We start from the raw sequence: 24,675 nt of genomic DNA, 5'->3' as shown, positions 1-24,675 counted from the left end.
GAATACAGAGTAAGTAACATGATGCTTTCATTACCTAATGATAATATTAATCACAAAATCTTAAAATGATAAAACAATGCCTAACCATCTCAGGTGGGAAGGCTGGTGCCTTCCCTTTGCCAATATTGTTCAGTTCACTCTTTTTTTTAGTAGTCTGGTTTTTCCTCAAACTAATTCCACCAACTGCCATTATCTTCCTGCCTTGTACACCCAACCACGGAGCATTAACTTCAATATTTGCCATCTGTTGAGGATTCATTTTCTTGGTACCTGATGGCCCTTCTTGATTCCTAAATGCATTTGTCTTTTGTGGTGGCAGCTGCATCTCTCTAGGCTCGTGAACCTCAACGGTTGTCCTCACATGCTCATATGGCTGCATGTGAATAACAGTGGTGGACCCCCTGCCTAGTGCACTTGACAGTGGACCCACTAGCCTATCTTGTAAACCTGATATATTTTTTTTTGGTCATTTGAATTATTGACTAATGAGTTAACAATTGCATATTAACAGCTATAAACATGAGTAGTTACAAAATCATACCTCGAGCTGCTGATCCTGTATTTGTCATGTACTGTTTTAGATTGGTCTGTGGGCAGGCACAAATGTACAAAGTAAGGTTCAACGTTACACAAAGACAACTGTAAAAATCACAGAAACTGCATTGACCTTATAATGTTTTGTACGTTTGTTTGCATTTAAGGGGTTAATGGGACAACCTCTCTTGTTATGGCCAAATTGTTTACAGCACTTACATTGCATCCTATATCGCTTCTTCTCTGGAGGAACCTCATCAGCTTCCCGTCTCCTATTCATTTTTGGCCTCCCGGAGGCTTTTCACTAATGGAGGATAAATCTCATCACCTGGTGTAATTGGCCATGAAGATTTATCTGGAATGGGGTGGATCATTCCAGCATAAGTCCTCAAATAGCTCCCCTGCTTCAATAATGGGCTAAGGAATTGTCCTAACTCTTTTCTACTATGAAAAATACATGGCATTGCATGGATGCATGGAATGCCACATAGTTGCCAGTGACCACAGTCACATACATGGTGCTGTAGATCAACTATATAAGTCTTGTGGTTGTGGTCTACTTCATATAGCCATTTACTAGCTCAAGCTACAGGGTTTGGACTTCCAATCTGCAGATTATTCATCATCCTATCATAAATCCTCTTTGGAATCTCAGACTCCCAAGCCTCAGCTTTTTTCCTTCTGTTCACCAGCCTCTTCATTAGCTTCTTCCTCATCCATTCAAGCATATTCAACAGTGGGACTTTTCTTTGAACACCAAGCCATGCATTAAAAGATTATGTCATATTATTTGTGCAGTGGTCACTCTTACAACTGTTGTCAAAAGCATGTTTAGCCCAGAATTTTGGTGGCAACCTTCTTAGTGTCTCGTAAACACCCTCATCTATATTCTTCAAATTAGTCATTGCTACATCAAAATCCCTGCAGTTACATGCCCTTGCAGCTGCCCAAAAATAAGCCTTGAAGTTTGTATGCGGATGCTTTGTCTTCAAGTTTGCAAGAATGTGTCTCGCACAAAACCTCACATGAGCATTTGGGAACTCAAGGGCCAAAGCATTCTGGATTCCTTTCTGCCTGTCACACATGAAGGTTAGCTGCCTTGCATCTTCAAGAAATGTTTTTAAATGACCTAGAAACCATGTCCAAGTACTTGTGCTTTCAACACTACAAACACATACAACAACTGGAAATATTCCAGTGTTAGCATCAAGTGCTACAGCTGACAACATTACACCCTTATATGGACCCTTCAAGTGGCAGTCATCAATCCCAATGAATGGTCTACAACCAGCTTTGAAACCATCTCTAAGTGCTGGAAATGAGAGGATAAATCTATCAAAATGAGTTTGAGACTGCTCCCCTGGGAACCGAATAACACTAACTAAGGCCAGAGCTTGTGGCATCTTATTTAGTATTATCTGAGCATAACTTCTGATCAGCCTGTAGCTTGATTCATGATCTGCACCTGCTCTTTGCAATGCCATTTTCTTTGCCCTATACACCTTGAACCTATTAACCTTACAACTATATATTCTTCTCAGCTCATCGATAATGAAATCAACCTTTGTGTCTGGGTGATCTAGAAAGGTTTGTTCATACTTCACAGTTATAAACTCGGCAGTACATTCAGGATTGTCCAGCTCTCGTGAACATGTGTGCACATTATGCAGTCTCTTCAATAGGTAAACACCACCAAATCTGGTCCTGCCAGCATGTAGAAACCATGGACATTTGTAGTATGCACAACCAACGGTAATTCGAGCCCTTTCAAACTTATGCCTATACACCTTAAATTTGTTTTTAACAGCATGCTGCCTGATTGCCCATGCAAGCTCTCTAAAATTTCGAAAATACATCCATATTCTGAAAGTCACAGGATCCCAACTTGGAATGTACAGGTTCTCTCTAATAACAGCCTCCATTTTAGCCAAAACACCATCACCTTCATCATCAAAAACAAGGCCACAGTCATCATCACCACTTTTATAATCAGATAGGATATAATCTCCATCACTATCATCAGAAACAACACAAGCCATTTCATACTCCAACACAGTCTTTGTAGGTGGCTTAATGACATTAGGAGTACCGAATGGATGCTCTGGATCTTCATCACTGTCAATCAAACTAAAAACATTGTCGTCTAAGTCATATTCAGCACCCACTGCTGCTTTGGAGTTGAGTATGTTACCATGGTCAGATGAATTGTTGAAAGGATTAGAAGCAAAAATAGGTTGGGATTCAGGATTTTGAGTTTGCAGGAAGGAAACCATATCATTTTGGTCAAGAGATGTAAAGGCAGCTTCAGATGCTTTGTTTGTCTCTTCGTGAGAGGATGGACAATCATTCAACAAAGGAGATAGGTTTCGAGATTGGGTAAAGTTTTGTGGGAGCTGCTGAGATGGACTTTCTAGAGTGTAACATGAAGTATTGTCACCATTATTATCACTGACTTCATCTGTATGCTCTGCGTCACTGGTTTGGGTTTGGGTCACTGCCTCGGTCTGTGTTCGAATTGTTGTTTGGTTTTGTGTAGGGGACCTGAAGTATGTGTCCATGAAATCTTCAAATAGGTTAGAGTTTGCATCAATTTTGTTCTGAATCTTGGTTATAGAATGAAGTGGTGATTTTTGTGAATTGGATTGAGATTGAATGGAATCGGATGCAACCAAAGATTTCATGATATTGGTGGTGACAATGATTGGAATTGTAGCTTCTAATTCATGCAAGAGTTTTTCATTTGAAAACTCAGTTGGGTTTGTCGACACATGCAGGGGTAATGGAATTGGATCATTGAGGTTTAAGGTTGCTGGATTGTTGGTGTCTGGATCTCTAGATGAGTTTGGTTTAAAAGATTCAAATAACACTCTCTTTGCTGTAGAGTCATGGTTTTGGGGTATCTTATCAAGGTATAATTGCATGTAGTAGATTAGATGATGGTTGTGCTCTTTTAGTTGCGAGATGAGGTCTGTATCAGTGTCAATCTGTGCTTTCTTACAGTCCCACGGCTGCCAAATACTCATATTAAACCTCTCATCAAACAACATCTTCCTTCCATACACTCTCACCATAACTTTGTTGATCACAGACACCCTACTGAATTTGTCTCGATCAACAATACCAAGGTTATGTGTCTTATCCTTGTAAGTTACAAACATAGTGGTATCATCATCTCCATCCATTATTCCTGTAATGACAGTACCTACTTTATAATGCAGAGATTTTTTTTCATGAAATAAATATAAATCTCAATCAACATAAAAACTTAAAACCTATAGCACACACAATTCATTAAATCATAGCATTTACCCAGACCATTAAACAAATAAACCCTTGTTAATTTCATCGATTACACACATCGGCCTAACAAACTATCAACAACCATCTCAACACTCTCCAAATAAGCTATAATCAATGACCAACAAACCAAATATCCAATAGCAACAGAATTAAGCCATAACCATCTATAATACAATCAAATCTATAATCATAACTCTATAGATTCAAATCACAAAACATAATTACTGGAATCGAAATGCAGATCAATATAGCTACCAAAAATTAAATAAAGAAGTATTCTCACTCACTTAAGCTTCTTCAAGAACGTGTGATTGGTTCAGCTCTCAAACATCTGTTTCCTCAGTGCATTTTCTGAATAACACAATGTAATAACTTTATCTCCTTAATATATATGACTGTCGTGGGTGACGATGGATGCTTTTCCCGCCATTTGCTCTTCTTCGTCTTCGATTTCCCTCCAATTTCCACTACTTGAGCATCTTGTATAAGCAAGCTCACTGCCATGATGAAGGAAGAGTGAAGTCACAGAGGTTGAAATGACAGCTCGAATTCGGATCTTCAAAGTACAAGATTTTAAAATATTTCTTCATTTGTTTCTATTTTTACCCCTCCACCGCAACAGATAACAGCTATTTTAACAGCAATGGGTGCGCGGCGCACATGGTTGAAACTTGTGAGTGCGCAGCGCAAATGATCGAAACTTGTGGGGGCTGACGCTAAATAACCCTATTGTTTTTCAATCTGCATTTTCTTAAAACAATAGGGAGAAATCAAACGTGATTTTCGTCATAATTAAAATGAACAAAGTAAAGCTAATAAATAAGAAAGGCGTAAAAAGTTACGCAGAAGAAGATCTAATCTAACGTAACGTACGGCAGCACCCCGACGTTTGCAGAGTAAAATCGTACGCCTTACCGCAGTAAAGAATTGCTCTAAGCACATACCATAATATTTATACCAATCCATAAAATAGTATATGCGAATTGTTATCGGGTGCGGCTGCGTAGGCAGAAGTTACAACTCGCACTGAACCGAAAGAACCCCATCCTGTTCCTAACTTTCAGAATCCCTAATATTCCTCTGTTTCAATCGCTCTGATGGTAAACCCTCTCTTCTTTTTAAAGCTTCTGCTTTCATTGTTCATTGAAGCTTGATGTTAACATAATACCTAATTTTTTTTTATTATTATTTTTATGCGCAGGCTGATTCTCCTCGCAAAAAGTAAGGGCTAAATCGCTGAACTCGTTAAAATAACATTTGCGTGGCAAATATTTTTAATTGATTCATTTTATTTAATGTTCTGTTTAATGATCTGAGAGGTTTTAGTTTTTTTAAGTAATGAATTAGAGGTACTTGATGTTCTTTGTTGACCAAGTCTTATGAGATTATGGGTGTGAAATGTATTCAGCTTAGGAGGTTGTAGTTTATTTGAACTTTGATGCCTTGATGGTCTGTTTGGTTCTGGAAGTGTGAGATTCTTAGCTTCTGTTCAACAAAAGGAAAAAATATTATGTCAAGCCGCAGATGTCAGATGTTTTAACTCTTAATCTTAGTTGAATGATCTTTTGTGCGGGTGAATACCTCAAGTGCATATTGTTATTGTTATTGTTATGCAGTATCTTTATAGGAGGATGTCATTTCATTATAAGGGTACAAAAAGTATACTGTACTGAGGATATGGTAACAGCTTTGAAACAGCTTTGAAGCTATATAAGGATAAGTTCATTTGCCCAAGAGTTCTTAAATTTTATTTTTTTCAATTTGTGTTTAATATTTGCTAGGTTGTGCTTTTGGACCAGGAAAAATTTCTTGCTTTTTGGGTCAATTAAATTGACTTTCATCCATTCTCATTATGTTTGTGAAAAGATGACAGGAGCATTTATTTGATTTGTGAAGTTTATTATGCAATGTCACTTTTGTTATTGGCTATGAGAGAAACATGAAAAATTTAAGGAATGCGATGAACAGGGCAATAAGAGATACTTATTGAGATTACATATCATATTATATTTTAGGTTAGTTTGAGTGTCTTCCGTGCACTATTGATTGATGCTTTCTTTGAATGAGTTTCTTTTATGCTATATTATATTGTTAAGCTCTTTCGGTATGTTCCTGTCCTTCTGCTTTTGATGTTTAATAAACTGGATGCATTAGGGATTTGCGGTCCCCTTCCCCTGTGAGGGAACTTTCAAGGTCTAGATCTAGATCTAGGTCTTTCTCTAGGTCGAGGTCTCGATCAAGATCAGGATCTTGGTCTAGGCCAAGGCAGAGATCCCGTTCCCAAAGTCGCGGCAGGTTTGTCACTATCTAAGCTGCATTTATAATAATAGTAATTGCTGTATCCTTCTATATCTGATATCGATGCCTGTGTTCATGTTTCATATGCGTTGATGGTGTTTAGATCAAGGTCCAGAAGTCGTGGAAGGTTAGTGGTTTTCTTTTTCCTGTGCTTACGATGATGCTTTATCCTTTTGATGCTTTGTTGCTCATACTATGCTTGATGCATTTATGGCTTTTGTCTCAAATATTTTTGTCCTTGAATGTTTTGGCAGGACCGAGACTGGAAATCCTGGAAATACCCTTTATGTAACTGGCCTATCTACAAGAGTCACAGAAAGGGACCTTGAAAAACATTTCTCCAAGGAGGGGAAGGTTGTTCTTTTACAACATTTGAATACTTATTGCAGTTCCTAATGGCTTTATCCACCAATCTATTATGCCTGTTGTCTGATCTTTTTATCTACAATTAATAAAACCTTTTGTTTTTCAGGTTGCTTCATGTTTTCTTGTTGTGGAGCCCCGTACACGCATCTCTCGAGGTTTTGCTTTTGTTACTATGGATAGTGTTGAGGATGCTGAACGCTGCATCAAGTATCTCAACCAGTCAGTTCTGGAGGGCCGATATATTACTGTGGAGAGGGTAATGTGATTTTTCTTCAACTTGGAGGTTTTCTGTTTTGATTGGTTATCTTTCTTCTTAACTTGGAGGTTTTCTGGCTATATTCAGAACACCTTGCGTCAGCTATGTTGGCAGCAATCAAAGATGACCAGTTCATCCATGTCAACTTAAGTGAAACAGCTTGATCAATGGCCAGCTTAAACAGCTTTTCAAATGACTTGTGATCAACTAAACATAGCAACTATATAGCCCAACAACTATACAACCTCAGCATTCACTTTCAACTCTCTCAACTAATCAACGGACATTATCAACAACTTTCTAATCAGGATTTTATGGTATTTCGAACCTGGCATTAATTTAGTGGGCAATAGTCACATGCGTCTAAATTTTCCATCTTTTTCCTCTTCCTCGTTTGTGGCTAGGTTTGTCCACCATCTATTGAAATTTTTTATTGAAGATATTTTTGGCTTAGGTCTCATTTAAAGTTAAAACTTGTAAAATGGTGCTAGGTGGTGTTGGTTTTCGTAAATGTTTATTAAAATATTGTGTTTTTAAATTGATTTTTTTTGAAGACATTGGAATAATTAAGGTGATCTATTTGCCTTTCAGTCACGGAGGAAACGACCAAGAACCCCTACTCCTGGACACTATCTTGGGCTGAAAAGTTCAAGAGACATTGGTAAGTTCAACATGCTTATGTTCTCATGCTTGGAAAGATTGAGCTGCTGGCTATATTGTTTAAATGGTTATTCTAACTTCAGTTTTTGATGCTATCTTATTGGTATCCTGGAAAGGCCGTGGTGATCGCGGAAGGTATCGTTCCGGCCGTGATGATTATGGTTATCGTAGATCTCCAAGACGCTCTCCATACCGAGGAGGTCGTGATTATTCTCCTAGGCATTCTCCTCCTTATGGTGGAAGATCAAGGAGGGAGCGGTCCAGGTCAGTTCCCCGCTCACCTTATGGTAGCCCAGAAAGGAAGTATGCTCGTGGTTCTAGATGATGATGCTGTTTGTTAGGATTTGATACGACTGTTGAGAGGTTTGATAACAGGTGTGAAATCCTGTTGTGGTGATGTAATGTATTTGGCTTCAACTACGGTTAAGCAGATGTCTGGGCTTGATCAGGTTTCGGGATACAGTTGCTTTTCAAGTGTCTTGCTTCTTTTATTAGTGCTTGTCATCATGTACCTGTTATTTTAAACTTTATATTCATAATGCTTGTGGTTAGTAATATTGCATCTCAACTTTGGCTTACTCAATGTTGTGGTCTTGATCAGGTTTCAGGATACAGTTGCTTTTCAAGTGTATTGCTTCTTTTATTAGTGCTTTTCATCATGTACCTGTTATTTGTAAATTATGTCTCATCTCTTTATATTCATAATGCATGTAGTTAGTAATATATCTCAACTTTGGCTTACTCAACGTAGTGGTCCTCATGATGTGAAAGCTGTGAGCATGCTCTTTTAGGTTGTGTTTGGGAGTCTGGATAAATTGTGGGATTGGATTAGATTTTGAGATTAATAAAATAGTCTAATCTAAGGTATGTTTGGTTGTCATGGACTAATAGGATAGACTAAAATTTAGTTCAAAATAATTGGGATTATTAGTTATTATATTTATATGGGTATAAAATTACAGCTTAAAAAAATTATGAAATTAAAATTTTATTCATTAATGTATTTAAACTAGTATTGAGTTTTAAACATAAAAATAATCAATTATTTCTTTATTGTAATATTCAATGTTAAATATTAAAGTCAATAGTTATCAATATAATTTAAAAATATTATATTGTTTAAATAGTTATTTAATGTTATTAAATTAAATTAATATAGTCCTGTCTAATATTGTATTAAATAAAAGATAGTATTATATTTAATCCAATTTAATCCGTGGCCTTAAACAGATGGATTGTGGTAGTTGTAACTCCGTGCATTTGTTGTTTGAAATTAATGGTTTGGCTGTTGTTTTTCTTTCGGCTAATTGTTGGCGAAATCGCGAGCAGTTTGCTTTGGCTTGTCATTGTCATCCGGGTCTAATTTCTAATCGAAACTCGGCCAGATCAAATCATCGTTTTTCACAATTTACTACTCTCCCCATTTGTTGCTTGTGGAAAATCATCACAGCTGATGCGAATGAGGAGATTGCCTCAAACTTGCGGGGATTATTGCACTGGACAAAAACAGTTAAAATAAAATAAATATTAAACCATGTGCCACTCATCTGTTATATAATGAATTTTATAACTAATAAATTTATAATTATACCATTCAGTAGGCAAATGTGAGATTTATTGGGAGACAAATTGAATCCAAAATTTAAATTCCTAAAATGTAATTCTATCCCAATTAATAAGCACATGTTTGGTATTAAGATTGTAAAATAAAAGATGATAATGTTTTAAATAATAGTTTGATAAAATAAATTTTTTTATCACACAAGTGTATGGATAAAACATCGTAACTTTCCAACCACATTAGGAAATGTCTACCAAACACTTTGTATGTTTTAGTCAAACCCTTTAGTTTTATTTCTAAGCAACACAACATATTTGTCTTATCATGCGTTGCATGAATGACATAGAAATTTTTGTCGTTACAAGTTACTCTTTTGTTTTGTTTTTTCACAGAACACTAATGGTGCATTTACTAACCGGTAATAAAAAATGGATTGGACTAATAAATTTATAATTATACCATCAAATAGATGAATGCTATATTTATCGAGATACAAGTTGAATTCAAATATTTGAATTCCTTAAATGTTATTCTATTTAAATTAAGCTCATGCTTAGTATTGAGATTATAAAATAAAAATTGATAGTGTATGATAAATCTACTTTTTAAATAATAATAGTTTGATAAAATAACAAAGGTGTTACTACTAATAACTAAGGACGATGGGACGGTACTGGCCCAAGATTAGCAGTGAGCTCATCCCTCCAGTAGATGAACGGAGCCATCAGCCCTCCATTGTGATGCTAAAAATACTGAAGCAATTAGAAGTAGAAGCAAGAAAAGAGTAGCGCAAACCAAATGTCACTGCTAAACCCGAAAATCTCTTCTCCTTTCCCTTTCCCGCACTCGCTTCACTCACCTCCACAATCTAAATTTCACAAGCTATTCCCATCCCAACCCCTAAATCTCCCTACGGCAGCAACAACAAAACTCTACTCTCTCTCCCCTCTGCAACAGGAACCAGATTATCTTCTCCTTCAAAACGAAGACCGCGTTATCGGTGATTGCTTGGTTTTTGAAGAAGGCGTATTCGAAGACCCTTACCTCGAAAACGACAACGTTCCTCCACCAAGGAAACCCAGACGCAGCAGAGGGAAGCAAAATGTTGTGCAAGTGGAGGCTGAGAACTTGGTGCCTGACAAGTGGAGACAAGTTCAGGAGGAACTCAACTTGACGAAGAAAGAGAAGCGGCAGATTGCGCTTCAAATTGAGTTCGGTAGCCGAGTTGAGAAAAAGAAACAAGGCTATCTTCCTTTGAACACTTTGGATTTGAAGGAGTATTTGGCTTATAAAGAAGCTAAATTGTCTCAGAACCCCCCGCTTGTCCTTGATAAGCCTTCGACCTTCCCCACTGATGCCAAGGAGTCTGAAGAAGATAGAGATTGTGGATTTCAAGATTATGTGAATGCGTCTTCTTCTACTTGCACTCAACGAGTGCCGCCAAAGAATCCCAAATGGGCAGTTTATGGCCGAGGTTTGGATGATGTTTCAGAGTTCTTCAATAGTGGGAATTATGACCCTCCTGATAAAAAATCTGATGGTAATTTTATTTTATTTTTTAATCATTTGTTTTAAATTAGCCTTTTAAAAAAAATTGATATTTTTCAGTGTTGTAAAGATGACTTGAGGCGGGCGTCTACCAAACACTTTACTTTGAAAATTAATCGGGAACAAAAACCATTATGAACATTCCCTAATTGTTTAATGTAGCCTTGGGTTTTTGCTTTATAACTCTATTTATTTGATTGTTGAGATTTTCTGATTGAATAAGCAGGCCCTCGGCGTAAGTTGTTTACCAAGGAGGAAAAGGTTCTGCTGAATAAAAAACTACCTCATTTGGCAACTGCTACCTCTGTAAGTTCGTGACTGGTGTTAGTCTTGTTATTTTGTATCTAAATTTCCTTTTTTATTTATAACTCTTAAAATGATTCAATACCAAGAAGTGGTTTCTGCAGTTTAATCTTAGGTCAGATTGAGTAGTTAGTTAGAGCTGGAATGTTTTATAACAGGTATTAGTGAAAGATGCTTTTAACTTCTCAGTGAACTTGTTTGAGATTTCATACTTTGGTGCTCTCTTTGTGTATTTGAGAATCTATATTCCTTGTTGAATTGTATTTTTCATTAATTAGATCCTGGATCATATTCATGGGTCAGTGGGCTTGAATCCTTGATGTCATCCTTGTAAAAGGGAGAGAAGGCACCTTGGCTACAAATTCAGTAGTCTTTTTCTGTGCTGTTATGTTGTTCATTCCATTGTGGAATTTAGTACATGTAATTATTCTTATTATTGTTTTTCTTGTTCAGTAGAATAAGTGCTGAAGCTGTGTTGATGAATGGACCTAAGGCTTTCATCTATTTCTAACTTTTGATTACATGTCTTTCAGAAAAAATGGTTACCTCTGCATTCCCTTGCTGCATCAGGCGAGTTCTATTTTGTTGATGCATTGTTGAAACATAATGTGGACATCAATGCTGTGGACAAGGTGAATGAAATTACCTCTTACTGTCTGTATAGGTTACTATCTTTTGTCAACTTTTCTTGGTTAAATATGCACGACAATAGGTGATGATAATTTTTCTTGATATCACATTTGGCCTGCTATTTTCAGCTTATTTTTGTTTTCTAACATTATTTTCAGGATGGTCTTACTGCACTTCACAAAGCAATAATTGGAAAGAAGCAGGCTGTTACCAACTATCTTCTGAGAGAATCTGCAAATCCTTTTGTTGTTGATGAGGTGATGTGGAAGTAGTTTAGCCTTAGATCATTATATATATGTAGCAGATGTAATCCTAGACTTGCGTTTAATTTCAAAAGGCCGTTTGTACCGTTTAATTTCAAAAGGCCGTTGGTACCATCTATAATATGTTATTCTTGTTTTTGTAGCTTCCTCTGATTTTTATTTATTTTTCTTATTTAGATGCCTGTTTATGTAATGGGGACCTGGATCATCCTTTATCTTTAATATAGTTAATTTTTATGTTGGTGGACTTTTTCACTCAGCAGACTCACCTTCTTCACCATTGTTGTTGTCGTCATTAATAGCCATCTTCATTTACTGGTTCTTGAGATTTTGTTCATGCTTTGCTTTTCTATTCTGCATTTCTTTACATGAGCATGATTAAGGTTTATTGATGTTTGGTCATGATGCTCACTGTAAAATAAAAGCTCAGCTTATGATGTAGTGGTCTTACATGGTATATTTTGGCATTCAGTTGAATAATATGTTGATATGTCCATTTTGTTTTTCTTGCTCACTTGCAGGATGGGGCGACCTTATTGCATTATGCTGTCCAGACTGCATCAAGTCCAGCAATTAAAATTCTTTTGTTATATAATGTTGATATAAACCTTCAAGATAATGTATGGTTCATGATCATCTGTTTTTTGTTGCGGTTTTTTCCCCCCACCCCCAACTATCTATTGTTCTACTGAGAAAAAGAAAAAAAAAAATATTCATTTGCCCTTTTCAGGATGGATGGACACCATTACATCTTGCTGTTCAAGCTCGTAGGACTGACATAGTGAAACTGTTACTGATTAAAGGAGCTGATAAAACTTTGAAAAACCGGGTAAACATCAACTTATTTGTCTTATTATTTTCTGACCGTCTTTAGGTGCTTTAAGTCTCTGGTGCTTCATGCTTTATCTGATTAGAAATGGTTAAATGCTGTGTGTTAGCATTTTTGGTTCTCATGCAACCTAGAAGTTGCTCTTTTAAAATGTGATTTACATGCATTGCTGTTTTCCTGGGTTTATCCTCGCATACGTACCTAGTAGACTAGGTTATTTTGCTTGTGGACAACAATCATACATCTTTTTTTGGGTTTGCCTCAGGATGGCTTGACTCCACTTGATCTCTGCCTCTATTCTGGTCGAGACACAAGGACATTCGGAATGATCAAGCTGTTGAAGCAGCTTCCTACATCCAAATGACTGCTCAACTTCCAATCCATTTGCATCTGTCTTGTGCCCAGTATTGTTAGATACAGCTTGATCCAAAGTTACATTACATCACATGAAACTCAATTCTGCATAGATTCCTCTGTACAAACCATTATCCTCTGCTAATGCACTACAAGACAAACAAGGAGCATGATGTTTCCATACTTTGCTTATTTGTTTGTAAAATCAGTCTCGGACACGTCTGTCAACTCCTCTTGTGTTATTTAGATATCACAGATATCTCGCTGTTAAAATTCTCCGAAATTTAAAATAGAACTAAAAATCAACAATCCGTGGAGCGTGCAATCAATTGCCACGTCAGTTAGATAATGATCTTGATGCCTGATGTTGGGTATTACTTCCAAATATGATGTCACTATGTCAATTGATCAGAGACATAACATGTTTCGCTTCGCACTAATAAAAAAATAATTAGAAAAGAAAAAAAGAAAACCAAATTAAAAAATTATTGAACAAAAGAAAATTCGCTTCTTCCAGCAAAAGCTGGTCCCCAGAATTTCCTTCCCATTTGCCCATTTAAATTTTCAACTACCTCATAGTGATTCTGTAACGCCTGTTCGTTGGTTAAAACCTCTTTTTGCACTCATCTCTCGCTCTCTCTCTGGATGTATCGCAAGGAAAGAGAATAATGTCTATGCTTTCAGCTCCGTTCTGTGTCCGTACAGTCTCAGGTTTTCACGGGACTAATAAAACCGTTCGAACAAATGCGGGTCGTTTAGTATCCAACTCACTCAGCGCGTCGCCGTTTCGATTGCCAATGCAACTTTGTTTTACCAGCAGTTTCCCCAAATCGGTCCTCCTCTTCTGTAAATCTTCCCGCGGAAGCTTCGGTCGCCGATTCTCCAAGAACGCCGATGATCACGATCACGACTTCCTTCAAGCCTCCCTCCTCGTTCCAGGTACTGTATTTTCAAATGTTTTCTGTTTCCTAAATCGATAAATCACTTGACAGCTTTTAGATTTGAAAAACGCGAAATTCCTTGTAAAAGGTAAGCATTTTTTTTTTTTTGGATATTCTATTTTATTTATTTGTTCATTTACTATGCAGAAACTATGTGGCACCATCGAATGCGGAAGCAAGGATATAGAGAGAATATGAAGTGGCAAAGTTCAGGTCAATTAGTTCCGTTTTCTGTTCGAACAAAGGAACCTCGAGGTGATGTTACTTCAATCGGACCGGAGTTTCTTCGTCGATTTCAAAGCCCCACAATTTTTCTCAAGATTTCTTGTGATGGAGACTTTTTGCTTCCCATTATCGTAGGTACATCAATTAATTTATTCTTTTTGGGTTATAGAGCGTATCTGTTACCGCTGTGCTTCTGCTTATTACTGTTGATTCTTGCAAATATGCATATGCGTGAGTGTGATTGAATCATGTTTTATTGTAGGGGAGTTTGCTGTTGATAAACTTTTATATGCCTTATTGGAAGATGGCGGGGATGAGGTGGGGGTAATTTATTAATTAATTTTGTAATTCTTTTTTTGTTTTTTTCATAGTTGTTATGTTAGCTGAGGTTGTCTTATGTATACATTTTTCCTTGAATATGGTATTGCTGCAGGATTGTCCGGATCAGTTCCAGTTTGTTAAAAATGTTGTGGAAAAACTTGGCTATGAAGTAAGGAGCTAATTTTATATGCTCATAGTACGCATTATAGATTTTATTTATTAGTTGATTTCATTAATTGGTTGCTTGTTTGTTCAATGTTTGTAGAAGATATTCATAACTTCTTTTTGTAAAGGATAGTTGATGGTATCAGTCTCAACCGGTTGTTGTCTCTTTCTAATTGTTGATTGCCTTTTTTGTGATGAAGTGTGCTTAATTCTACTGTGAGTATAATGCTGCACCATTCAGTTTTTCTGAATTTTTCTTCATCACTTCATCATTTCAGGTAAAGATGGTTAGAATCACAGAAAGAGTGGTTAATACCTACTTTGCAAAATTATATCTTAGCAAGGTGATTAAAAAGCTTATGATTTCTTTCTGATTATCTTTTCTGCAAACATAATTTTATGAATTTTCTTTTTATGTTATGTCAAGCTATTTATTATCTGCAGCCAGGGAAAAATGAAATTATAAGTGTGGATGTGCGACCCTCAGATGCCATAAATGTGGCAAATAGATGTGAGGTATATACTTTCTGCATCTTGCTTATAAAAATACTAATCTTCTTGTCTGAATTGAAATTTCTTGTCCTGCTTTGATTCGCTTGCGCAAACTAATGTGTGCTTGACGTTCTTTTTTTTTTTTTCTTTTTTTTGGGGCATTGGTAATCAAAAACTTGGCTAGCCCATGCTCTCTTGATTACCTCTTTGCTTCAGTAATATATGTCAACATCCTAATTGACTAATATGTGGGGGTCCGTTTCCTTAAATCAACTATTTTGCATACCCAATTTTTCCTCTCATCCTGTCTGTGTTTTACCTCAAACAGCCCTTTTCTTGTTCTAGTAGGTGTATTAATTTTTGTGACTGTTTCGTGAAGCTTATGTCAATTGAACTTTGCTTTTGTAGGCTCCTATATACGTAAGTAAACATATTGTCTTGAAAGATGCTATTAGAATTGGTTATGGGATGGGCAGAGCACACAGGGCAAAGGCTACATACGACGTTTCCCTTGACAGGTGTCAAGTGTGCTTAGTTTTGATCCTCTTCATTTCTGTCTTCTGTTTTGCTGTGGCTCTAAGCATGAGTTGTACCTTGTCCAGTGCTGCAGAAGGCCCAGATTCAGTTACTGAGGAATTTGATCTGGTGAAGAATATGGATATAGCTGTGAGAGAGGAGAGATACAATGATGCTGGTACTTTTTTAAATGATTCTTTTATATATATATATATATATTTTATATATTTCCCACTCCTCACCACCCCCCCACCCCCCCCCCCCCCCCCCCCCTCCCCCGTGCGCCTCTTGTAAGAGTTAAAATTCACAATGCCCTTCTTTTCACCTCTTTTGTAATAATTGATATTGAACTGTAGAATCATTTAAAACTGTTTTCTGGTTCCTGCAGCCAAGTTCAGAGACAAGCTATTAAAGCTTCGCAAGTCTATACATGATCATTAACTAATCTTTTAGGTATGTTTCGTGTGACATGTTTCTTAGCTTTTATTTGGACTTTGACCATCAAATCTTACAATTGCCCTGGTTGTTTTAGTGGGGGGTTTCTCCTGCTGGTTCAGAAATACTTCCAATATTTATCTTACTCCGGGTTGACAAAATGGGTACCTCACAGAATTTTGGACTTGAAGTCTTTTGGCATAGCATTTGTGTAGGAAATAATGAAACATTTTACATTAAAGGAATATGCTGAAGAATGAACGCATTATGCAAGGATATTTCGCAGAAGATGTAGGTATTGTACAGTTCAAGTTTGAAATATTGCCAAAATGTGTAAACGAAAAATCATGTATCTTATTGAAGTGTTTTGAATCATAAAGCTGTTCAGTTTCCTCTTACTCGGAGATTACATGTTCACATTGTACCAGATAATGGATTGGTATGTAATTCCAATTGTGTATATGAAATTTAGTTTTGATTATCAGTGTGCTGTTAGAATCTTGAAAATTATGCATTTTGAGGGTCTACCTCTACAACAGCCTCTGCCTCTGCCTCTGCGGGATCAACCAAAAAATACATAATGCAACCATGTCCAAGTTTACATTTTTAACACACGTGTGTGTGTTACCATTATGGTAATAATCAAAGCACACTAACTGAAAACAGCAATTATTATTATTTTTTTACCCCCTGAACGAGAACTTTTACAAAATGTAAATGACGTTTACACAACAAAAAGAAAGCATTTGATGCAGTAACAAAAGTGTTAACAAGGACATTGTTGAACGTAAAAATTTCAGGAGCAAGCCCGAAATTAAATGAGTCGGCAGCAGATGGAAGGAATTCTGGGAGGGATGCGAAGACGAGGAGTTTTGGGCAATTTCTCGCCGTCGCCCCACAAGGCATAAGCTTCCTCTCCATGAGCAGCATCATCACCAATCTCAAGGTCATCTGCATTCATCCTCAAATTAACTAAACGGCTAACGAAAATGCAAATGAGGCTGGTGACAATGGCATTCCACGCAGTAATAAAAGCAGTTCCTACAATCTGATAACCAAATTGTTTGAAACCAAACTCAATTTGGCCATTGAAAAGGCTATAAAATAAGCCAGGACCGTGCTTGTCGGGACCATACATCATGGTTAGAAGATTGGGTTTAGCCAAGAGGCCAGAGAGGAGGCCGCCAAGAATTCCAGCCACAGCGTGCGTGTGGAAGACGCCCAGTGTGTCATCAACGCTTTGAAAAAACACTAATCTCCTGTGCAAAACCATCATTGTGTACCATGGAATTGAACCTGACATTGCACCCATTAACAATGCTCCCCACGGCTCCACTATCCCTGCACAAGTACATAACGTATATAACATTAACATGCCATCAAGTCAACTAGCCAGTGCAGTACTACTGTAGAAATTATTCAAGTGCTAACCCGCGCCAGGAGTGATGCAGACAAGGCCAGTGATCATTCCCTGGACTGCGCCAATGACTGAGCTTTTCTTGTATACAATCATGTCCAGGGAAACCCAAACCAAGAGACTAGTGGCAGCGCAAAGATGAGTGTTAACAATGGCTAATGCTGCTATACGGCCAGCTACAAGTGGAGACCCACCGTTGAATCCCGTCCACCCCAACCACAGAAACCCTGCGCCTCCCAGCATGTGAATAATGTTGTTTGGAGGAAAATTATGTCTGTCCCTCGAGTGCCTCGGTCCCACCTAACACAATCACCAACGTCCAAATTACCAAAATTATCATTGATTCTCCCGATAATTATTATTATTATATTTTTTTTTTATTAACCAAAGTCTTTTTTAAATTTATATATTTATCAGTTTGGTTTAGTATGTTGGTTGAGTCAGGACTGGTGTTATCACCAGATATATCTATATTTACATATATATGGTATTGTTGTGGTATGGGATTGAATGTGATGGTATACGTATTAAGTTAAGACTTACAAAACGATGCATGATCAGGTGTGCATGTCAAAAATTACCCAATAAGCAGCAGTGAAACCAGAAACCCCAGACGAGAGATGAATAACGAAACCACCAGCATAATCAATAATATATGGTTCGAGAAACCCACCACCCCAAATGGTGAAGGCACCAATGGTGTAAGAAAAAGTGAGCCACAGAGGAACAAATATCATCCAAGCATAGAAATTCATCCTCCCAAGGAGTGATCCAGCTAGCAGCACAACAGTAATTGCAGCAAAAGCAAATTGGAAAAACACATAATCGGCCATCGGCACTTTACCATCTCCTGATGGCTCTAGTAAATACTTTTCACTTAGAGCCACATCCGGCTTGCCCATTAATGGGATAAGTGCACTGCCGAAGGCCATTTGATGAGCCCATAGAACCCAACAGACAAGAACCACTGCAAAGGCATAAAACGCCATAAATGCTGAATTCACTGCCCATTTCTTTTTGACCATGCTGCCGTAAAGAATTACAAGCCCAGGAACACTCTGCAAGCACACCATTGTTGTTGCCGTAAGTTGCCATGCGTTATCTGCTTTGTTGTTCCACCATGGAGACGCTTCATTTGGTTGAAGTGCCTCTGGGAGATCAAAATGCTCATAAGAATAATCATTCATTTTTATTTTTATTTTTTTCCAAGAGAAGGAGCTTAACTTAATTCGCTCATCGTTTCGTGAATCTTTTTTCCTTAGAAATTTTAAGCCAGCTCATAGACATTCCAATTCCAATATAAAGAGCGACAGATATTGGATTATTGCATGATGAGTAAACAAGTTAAGCATTGGAGTAATCCCCAAACTTGTTTCAGTTGCATGGACAGACAGACAGATGATACTGTGACATTCTTTATTGTCTTTAGTAGCTGGCTTTAATTGCTTTTTCAATTTACTAATAAAGAGTTGCTCCATTGTCAATGAAGTTTTCTTAAGTGGTTTGATTGTGTTTGTTCTCCAGTTCGAGTGGAAGTCGTCTTTGTTGGGAGAACTTGTGCCTCCCGGTTCGAGTGGGGACTTCTAATCTAAGTTGTGGTACGGATTTAAAGGTGTCTCTCACAGTTAGGGCCTTTCCCAGGATACCTCGTAGTTAAAAAAAAAAAAAAAAATATTTTTTCAATTTTCATTTGAGTTTTCTAAGCATTTGTACTTGAGCTCTACCTGTTGAATATCTAATTGAATTACCTACTTCATAATTAGGTGTCATTCGCTTAATATGATTGTTAAAATCTCTACCTCTGAAGAACATATGCAATTAATTAACAGCTCGGAGTAATTTGGAGTTAAATATTGAAGTAGTAAGGAATAAATTTCTTATCCAATCCAACGACGAAATATATTCATCATACCATTTTTTGTCATGAGCTCATTCTTTCTTCCGACACCAAAGGATTAAAATAATAATTTTATGTGATATTCCGATTTGCAAGCGACCACCCAGTGGAAGGTGGAGATAGAATATACACGAAGCCAGGAAGCTAGCGCTATTCACTCTCATGTCATGTTCATATAATCATATTGGAGCTTCACTATTTGGTTTGGTTTGGTTCGGTTCGGTTCAAGCCAAAACTAAACTAAATCTAAATCAATTGATTCATGATTTTTTAAACCAAATATGAATTAAATCCTAGAATCAAACTGAACTGAACCAAATTATTTCACTTTAGTTCGGTTCTATGGTTTGGTTTAGTACATGTAATTTTATCATGTATATTTTATAAAAAAATGACACAATAGTAATATATTATTACTGCAACAATAATCTTGAATTCATAAATTCACAAACAATAATAGAGTCCAACAATAGTCTAAAAATCCACTACAAATTACAAAAGAAACTTCACTTCTAAAATCCATTGCTAGTGACAATTCAAACAAAGAACATGAATCATTGTGAATTTTTTTAATTAGGAATGACTAATATAAAAATCTGAGGGAGAGCCATGTGTTAAGGTACTTTAAAACCTAGAGAAAATATCTACCGTCCACCCGTTTTTTCTAACTTTTTCAAAAATACACAATTTTTTTTTGCTAGAATCCACTTAAAATTACATTTTGTTTCACTTTTCCACTTCCGTTTGGAATCCGTTAAAAAAACTAACGGAAACCTTAAAAAATGACCATTTTACCCCCCAAAATGAAAATTTCAATTTCACCATAAAAATTACCAAAAATAATCAGATTAAATCTAATTATTTTCCCCATCGGTTAATAAAGAAATTAATTCCACAACTATCAAATGCATGATTTTTTTTTAATATGTATATAATTAGAATACTAAATTATAACAGTAGTATTAAAAATAGCTCAATCTCGCAAACCATCAATTGAATTTAAGATAAGTAGAATTTTATTATTCATTGAATTATAATCTCTAGTAGTTAGGATTTTTTTGTACTACATTAACGTACCAATAATGATATTCATTATTAAATCATATTATTTTTGATATTTTTTAAAGTGAAATTGTAATTTTCGTTTGGGGGTAAAATGATCATTTTTTTAAGTTTCCGTTAGTTTCCTTAACGGATTCCAAACGGAAGTGGAAAAGTGAAACAAAATATAACTTTAAGTGGATTCCAGTAAAAAAAAAAATTATGTATTTTTGAAAAAGTTAAAAAAAAAAACAAGTAGACGGTGAATATTTTCTCTAAAACCCATAAAGATGCAATGAGCTATATATTAAACCGATTATAAGGATGTCAAGAGCATATACCTCAAGAATGAATATGACCTCTTCAAAAAAGTAAAGGAAAATGAGTATGGCATTATGTATCAAAGAAGAGCTAATTAATCATGCCGCCACGGAAAAATATCTACAGCTTCCATTAATTATTACGGCCCAAAATAATAATAGCAATAACAACCTGCTGCTATTAAATAAAGATGCCGTATCATTTTGTTTCTGTTGGCTGATTCTTATTATTAATTGACGCCTGAACAAGTTTTGTACAATAGCACTGTTCTTCTTTTCTTCCCTTCTAAGAGAAAGAAAAAGAAGTTTTAAATGAATAAATAAAAGAGACAGCGAAGAAGAAGAAGAGATAATAAATGAAAAAAAATAATAAAAACAATTCAAATTGGCAAAATTTGAAACATAAACATACATATCTGAGTAATTATGATCAAATCATTAATCAATCAGTAACAGCATCTAATAGACACCATAATTAATCATCAAACATATATATTTACATAAATCTGCATCAATCTACATGTACAAGTATATGAATATGAATATTTTCTTAATTTTTCCTTTTTACGTATCGAAATTCAGAAGTAACAAGTTGGAATCCAAAGAGAGACTAAGTAGAAAGGTACAATAATAGCAACGAAATTGAATGCTATTTAATTAAACCTTTCGCTCCGAATTTCCAAAGATAACTAGGCAATTTTCTGATATATATATATATATATATACATGTAGACGCAGTACAAGATTCAATTCAACCACTGCAGCACTTAAGTGATAATGATAATGATGATGATGATAAAGTAAAAGCAAAAGTCACAGAGCAAAAACCAAAACAAATTAAAACTTGCCATATTTGTGCCAGCAAAGTAGCATTATCACACATCTTCTTGCTATGTAAAACCTTGACCATCTCTCTTTCACCATTGCCAAACACCCTTGCTTCTTTGAAATTGAAACTCTATCCGCTGCTTTTGACCTCCCGCCAGACATGCATGGGCATCCCATTGACATTAATTATATTGATTAAGATAATACTACAAATGGATAAAATATAAAATATATTTTTTAAAAGAAGCAAAACCCTAACCCTAATAACCCATCAATAATAAAAATAAATAAAATCATTGTAATCTGAAGAAGCTCTTCGTGAATTTGTATTTGAAAGCCACCTGCAGTAATATTTTTGGTGGCCTTCCTCGCATCAACTACTCCTCCAGGATCCAGGCTTTCTCTTTCTCTTTGTGTTAAATTAAGAGATGATAAGATACAATTAAAAGTTTGATATCACCTTATAATTAGTGATGTAATTAAACTACTTTGTTGGCGTTTGTATTGCTTGACCATTTCTGTCAGGCAACCATTATATTATTGAAATCGGCCGGGGCCACCGCGTACTGCCACTGAACGGTTTCGTGAATTTTGTTATAACTTATAACGTAAGTAAAGCAAGTAACCATTATCTTAAGGGATCGAATGCAGTTTCTTAGTTCTGGGTTGGTATGTGAATCAACCTTACTCAATCATTTTTCTATGTTTAGAAATTAAACAACATTTCTATAGCTGGAAAAATTTCCCCCCCATTAAGATATATTTTTAAGTATATATAAAATGCAGTAGCTGGAATGATTAATTTTAGCGGCATTGCTTTGAGCTGGATGACACCTGTTTAATTTTGGTCAAAAATATGATAATAAACTGGTAAATACAATAATAAGAATAAGCCAATAAGTAGATTAAATTAAAGCCATAAGAGTTATGACATAGTTATGCAATTTTATTTTATTTATTATTATTATTATTATTATTATTATTATTATTTGGGTGTGATTTTATTTGTAGAGGGCAGGGAGCACAATTAATGGAGGTATGGTGATTTGTGGAAAGATGGTTGGCGTTTCAAGCACTTTTGGTAACGACAGCAACGATACTCTAATTATATAAGTAGCAGCTGGAAGTCAGCTTGATCCCTCATGGGCATTGTAGAATTTGAAGCCTTCTGTAAAAGGATTAGCATTCTCTTCTAATCTGATCTCTTCATGAGTAAATATACATATGGTGATTGGTTGTTAATAAAATAAAAAAATAAAGAAATTAAATCTTATGAATACACTATCACTTAAAAACACATGGCATAAGATCTTTAAAAGCTCATGAGAGTTCAGATCAGGAGATAATCTTTTTCCTTCTGTAAAAGGATACAATATTTTTGTCAAATTAATAAAGATAGATAGAGACCTACAAAAGTTCAAATTAAGGAAAGTAATAATTCTCTTATAAGAAATAATTACTATATATAAAGAAATTGAATTCACTTTATTACATAACACAACAATTAGTTTCTCTGTAAGTATATAGTTTCTAATATAAGAGAAACGGTAAGTCTATTGAGAGATAAGTATTAGCAGGATTTTGGATGTAAGGAAAAATATTAGAGTAATTGTAGTAATTTTTCACATAGTGAATTTGTCTTCTGTATATGAGTTTACCACATAAACTCTTATATTGTGTGATTGGTTTTATTCCTCATCTATTTTTTTATTTATTATTTGTTTGATATTTTTACTTGTAAGATCTTAGGTGAGATTAAATTTTTTCATTACAACTCATATTAACTTTCTCTAATATTCGAGGGACATCTACTCCACTCTCATTACACATAAAATCTTATATTATGTTATTAGTTTAATTCTTCATCGATTTTCTATTTATTATTTGTTTGATATTTTTGCTTGTTGGGATTAAAATTTTTCATTATAACTTATATTAACCTTCTCTAATATTCGAAAAACGTCCACTCTATTCTCATTTCAATAGGGAGAATATTGTATTCACTTAATTATTATCTATAATTAAAAAATAATTTAAGTTTCTATAATTCTTTGTGTGGACTCGAACCACTGTCCTTACAGTGCTTTGGTAGAGTGGTCTCGGGAAAATTATCTTAATTTAATTAAGCGCTCACGTAATCATGCAACCAACATAAACTTAATTACGGATTAAATCAGTAGCTAAGAGATTGCCATTATATACATATAAGCTCAACTAAATTAAATGGCTTGTACTCATGACTCGTCTAATTTGGCAGGGCAACAAATGGAGTCGATCGACATAAATTTGAACAGTCCTAAAAGTAGCCTCTCACGGGCAGCTCGCCTGTACATGTTTCTTTTCTTTAATTAAGAGAGATTCCCTTCATTAATGACCCGGGTGGTCTTCCCGGTTTACTACTGTACACTAGTACTACCGATCATCAGTATCACGATCATGCCCGATCCCTTCAATTGAAATGACACGTTTAGCCCTATCAGTTTCGATGTAAAAATTTGTTTAATTTTATTTCTGAAACGCTACATATTTGATATAGTTTTACTTGATTTGAGGCTTTGGTGAAAATATTTTGTGGGCAGTATAGACATTTGATATTTGCAATAAAGTTGGTGGCATAAGTAATGGACATAAATGCGGTGGCCCAAGCTTCTGCTTTGGTAGTAGCGGTTTTAAATGCGGATCATTCATGCAGACCCTTTTGGCTCTTGCCTCTTGCCCTTATTAAACCCCCTCACCCAGTCCCAGACATTCTCATTTCTCACTTCTCCTCACACTCTTAATTCCACTTTCTTCAATGTTATTTTTTATTTCTTCTTTCTTCCTCTCCTTCTCTTTTCTCCCACTACTCTTGTTTAAATTTTATTTTCCCTCTTTTCTATCTTTAATCTTTTACCATCTTTACTTTTCTTCATTCTCTCTCTGTTTTGATTCCCAAACGGTAGCTCTCATATGTTCCTTCTAGGGTTTCTTGTTACCCAAACACAAACTTAGAGGCTACGTAGTACTTGTGTGTGTGTGTGTATATATATGAAAGGGTAGCCGTGATATTGGCCTGGTTCACTCAGACAAACCGGTTTATTTGCTTTTATTAGAGCAAAGTTCCAGGTTTTTTTGTTTTGGTTTGATTGAGCCGTGCCAATATCTCGTTTCTCTTTCATTTTTCCAAGACTCACAA

The 24,675-nt window shown here is 35.7% G+C and overlaps 4 protein-coding genes and 1 non-coding gene across 5 annotated transcripts; 4 read left to right on the top strand and 1 right to left on the bottom strand.

Annotated features, from left to right (window-relative positions):
* Nucleotides 1–4,775: 4,775 nt before the first annotated feature.
* Nucleotides 4,776–7,992, top strand: LOC102618370 (serine/arginine-rich splicing factor SR45a). Its single transcript, XM_025101414.2, has 8 exons — nucleotides 4,776–4,934; nucleotides 5,036–5,055; nucleotides 5,989–6,129; nucleotides 6,236–6,259; nucleotides 6,387–6,486; nucleotides 6,605–6,754; nucleotides 7,346–7,415; nucleotides 7,531–7,992. Exons 1-8 carry the CDS (start codon nucleotides 4,932–4,934, stop codon nucleotides 7,737–7,739), a joined length of 717 nt encoding a protein of 238 aa, XP_024957182.1. The 5' UTR covers nucleotides 4,776–4,931; the 3' UTR covers nucleotides 7,740–7,992.
* Nucleotides 7,993–9,661: 1,669 nt separating this feature from the next.
* On the top strand, nucleotides 9,662–13,130 carry LOC112498320 (ankyrin repeat domain-containing protein, chloroplastic). The gene is made up of 7 exons (XM_025099147.2): nucleotides 9,662–10,515; nucleotides 10,750–10,829; nucleotides 11,360–11,458; nucleotides 11,615–11,713; nucleotides 12,241–12,339; nucleotides 12,450–12,548; nucleotides 12,814–13,130. The coding sequence occupies exons 1-7, from the start codon at nucleotides 9,774–9,776 to the stop codon at nucleotides 12,910–12,912; spliced, it is 1,317 nt and encodes a 438-aa protein (XP_024954915.1). The 5' UTR covers nucleotides 9,662–9,773; the 3' UTR covers nucleotides 12,913–13,130.
* Nucleotides 13,131–13,284: 154 nt separating this feature from the next.
* On the top strand, nucleotides 13,285–16,481 carry LOC102607680 (bifunctional nuclease 2). Its single transcript, XM_025099148.2, has 10 exons — nucleotides 13,285–13,841; nucleotides 13,991–14,203; nucleotides 14,331–14,386; nucleotides 14,502–14,558; nucleotides 14,833–14,898; nucleotides 14,999–15,070; nucleotides 15,455–15,564; nucleotides 15,649–15,740; nucleotides 15,951–16,015; nucleotides 16,095–16,481. The coding sequence occupies exons 1-9, from the start codon at nucleotides 13,571–13,573 to the stop codon at nucleotides 16,001–16,003; spliced, it is 990 nt and encodes a 329-aa protein (XP_024954916.2). The 5' UTR covers nucleotides 13,285–13,570; the 3' UTR covers nucleotides 16,004–16,015; nucleotides 16,095–16,481.
* A 138-nt stretch (nucleotides 16,482–16,619) lies between these two features.
* On the bottom strand, nucleotides 16,620–19,066 carry LOC102607985 (ammonium transporter 2 member 3-like). The gene is made up of 3 exons (XM_006467113.3): nucleotides 17,996–19,066; nucleotides 17,429–17,714; nucleotides 16,620–17,338 (listed from the first exon to the last, which is right to left on the bottom strand). The coding sequence occupies exons 1-3, from the start codon at nucleotides 18,599–18,601 to the stop codon at nucleotides 16,812–16,814; spliced, it is 1,419 nt and encodes a 472-aa protein (XP_006467176.1). The 5' UTR covers nucleotides 18,602–19,066; the 3' UTR covers nucleotides 16,620–16,811.
* Nucleotides 19,067–24,515: 5,449 nt separating this feature from the next.
* Nucleotides 24,516–24,673, top strand: MIR171F (microRNA MIR171f). The gene has a single exon (NR_161519.1). It is a non-coding gene; the product is annotated as a microRNA MIR171f (primary transcript).
* Nucleotides 24,674–24,675: the final 2 nt, after the last annotated feature.

The sequence above is a fragment of the Citrus sinensis genome, chromosome 7, assembly GCF_022201045.2.
Source record: "Citrus sinensis cultivar Valencia sweet orange chromosome 7, DVS_A1.0, whole genome shotgun sequence".
Classification (NCBI taxonomy): domain Eukaryota; kingdom Viridiplantae; phylum Streptophyta; class Magnoliopsida; order Sapindales; family Rutaceae; genus Citrus; species Citrus sinensis.
The sequence above is the reverse complement of the archived record's forward strand: the minus strand, read 5'-3'. Positions and strand labels throughout refer to the sequence as shown.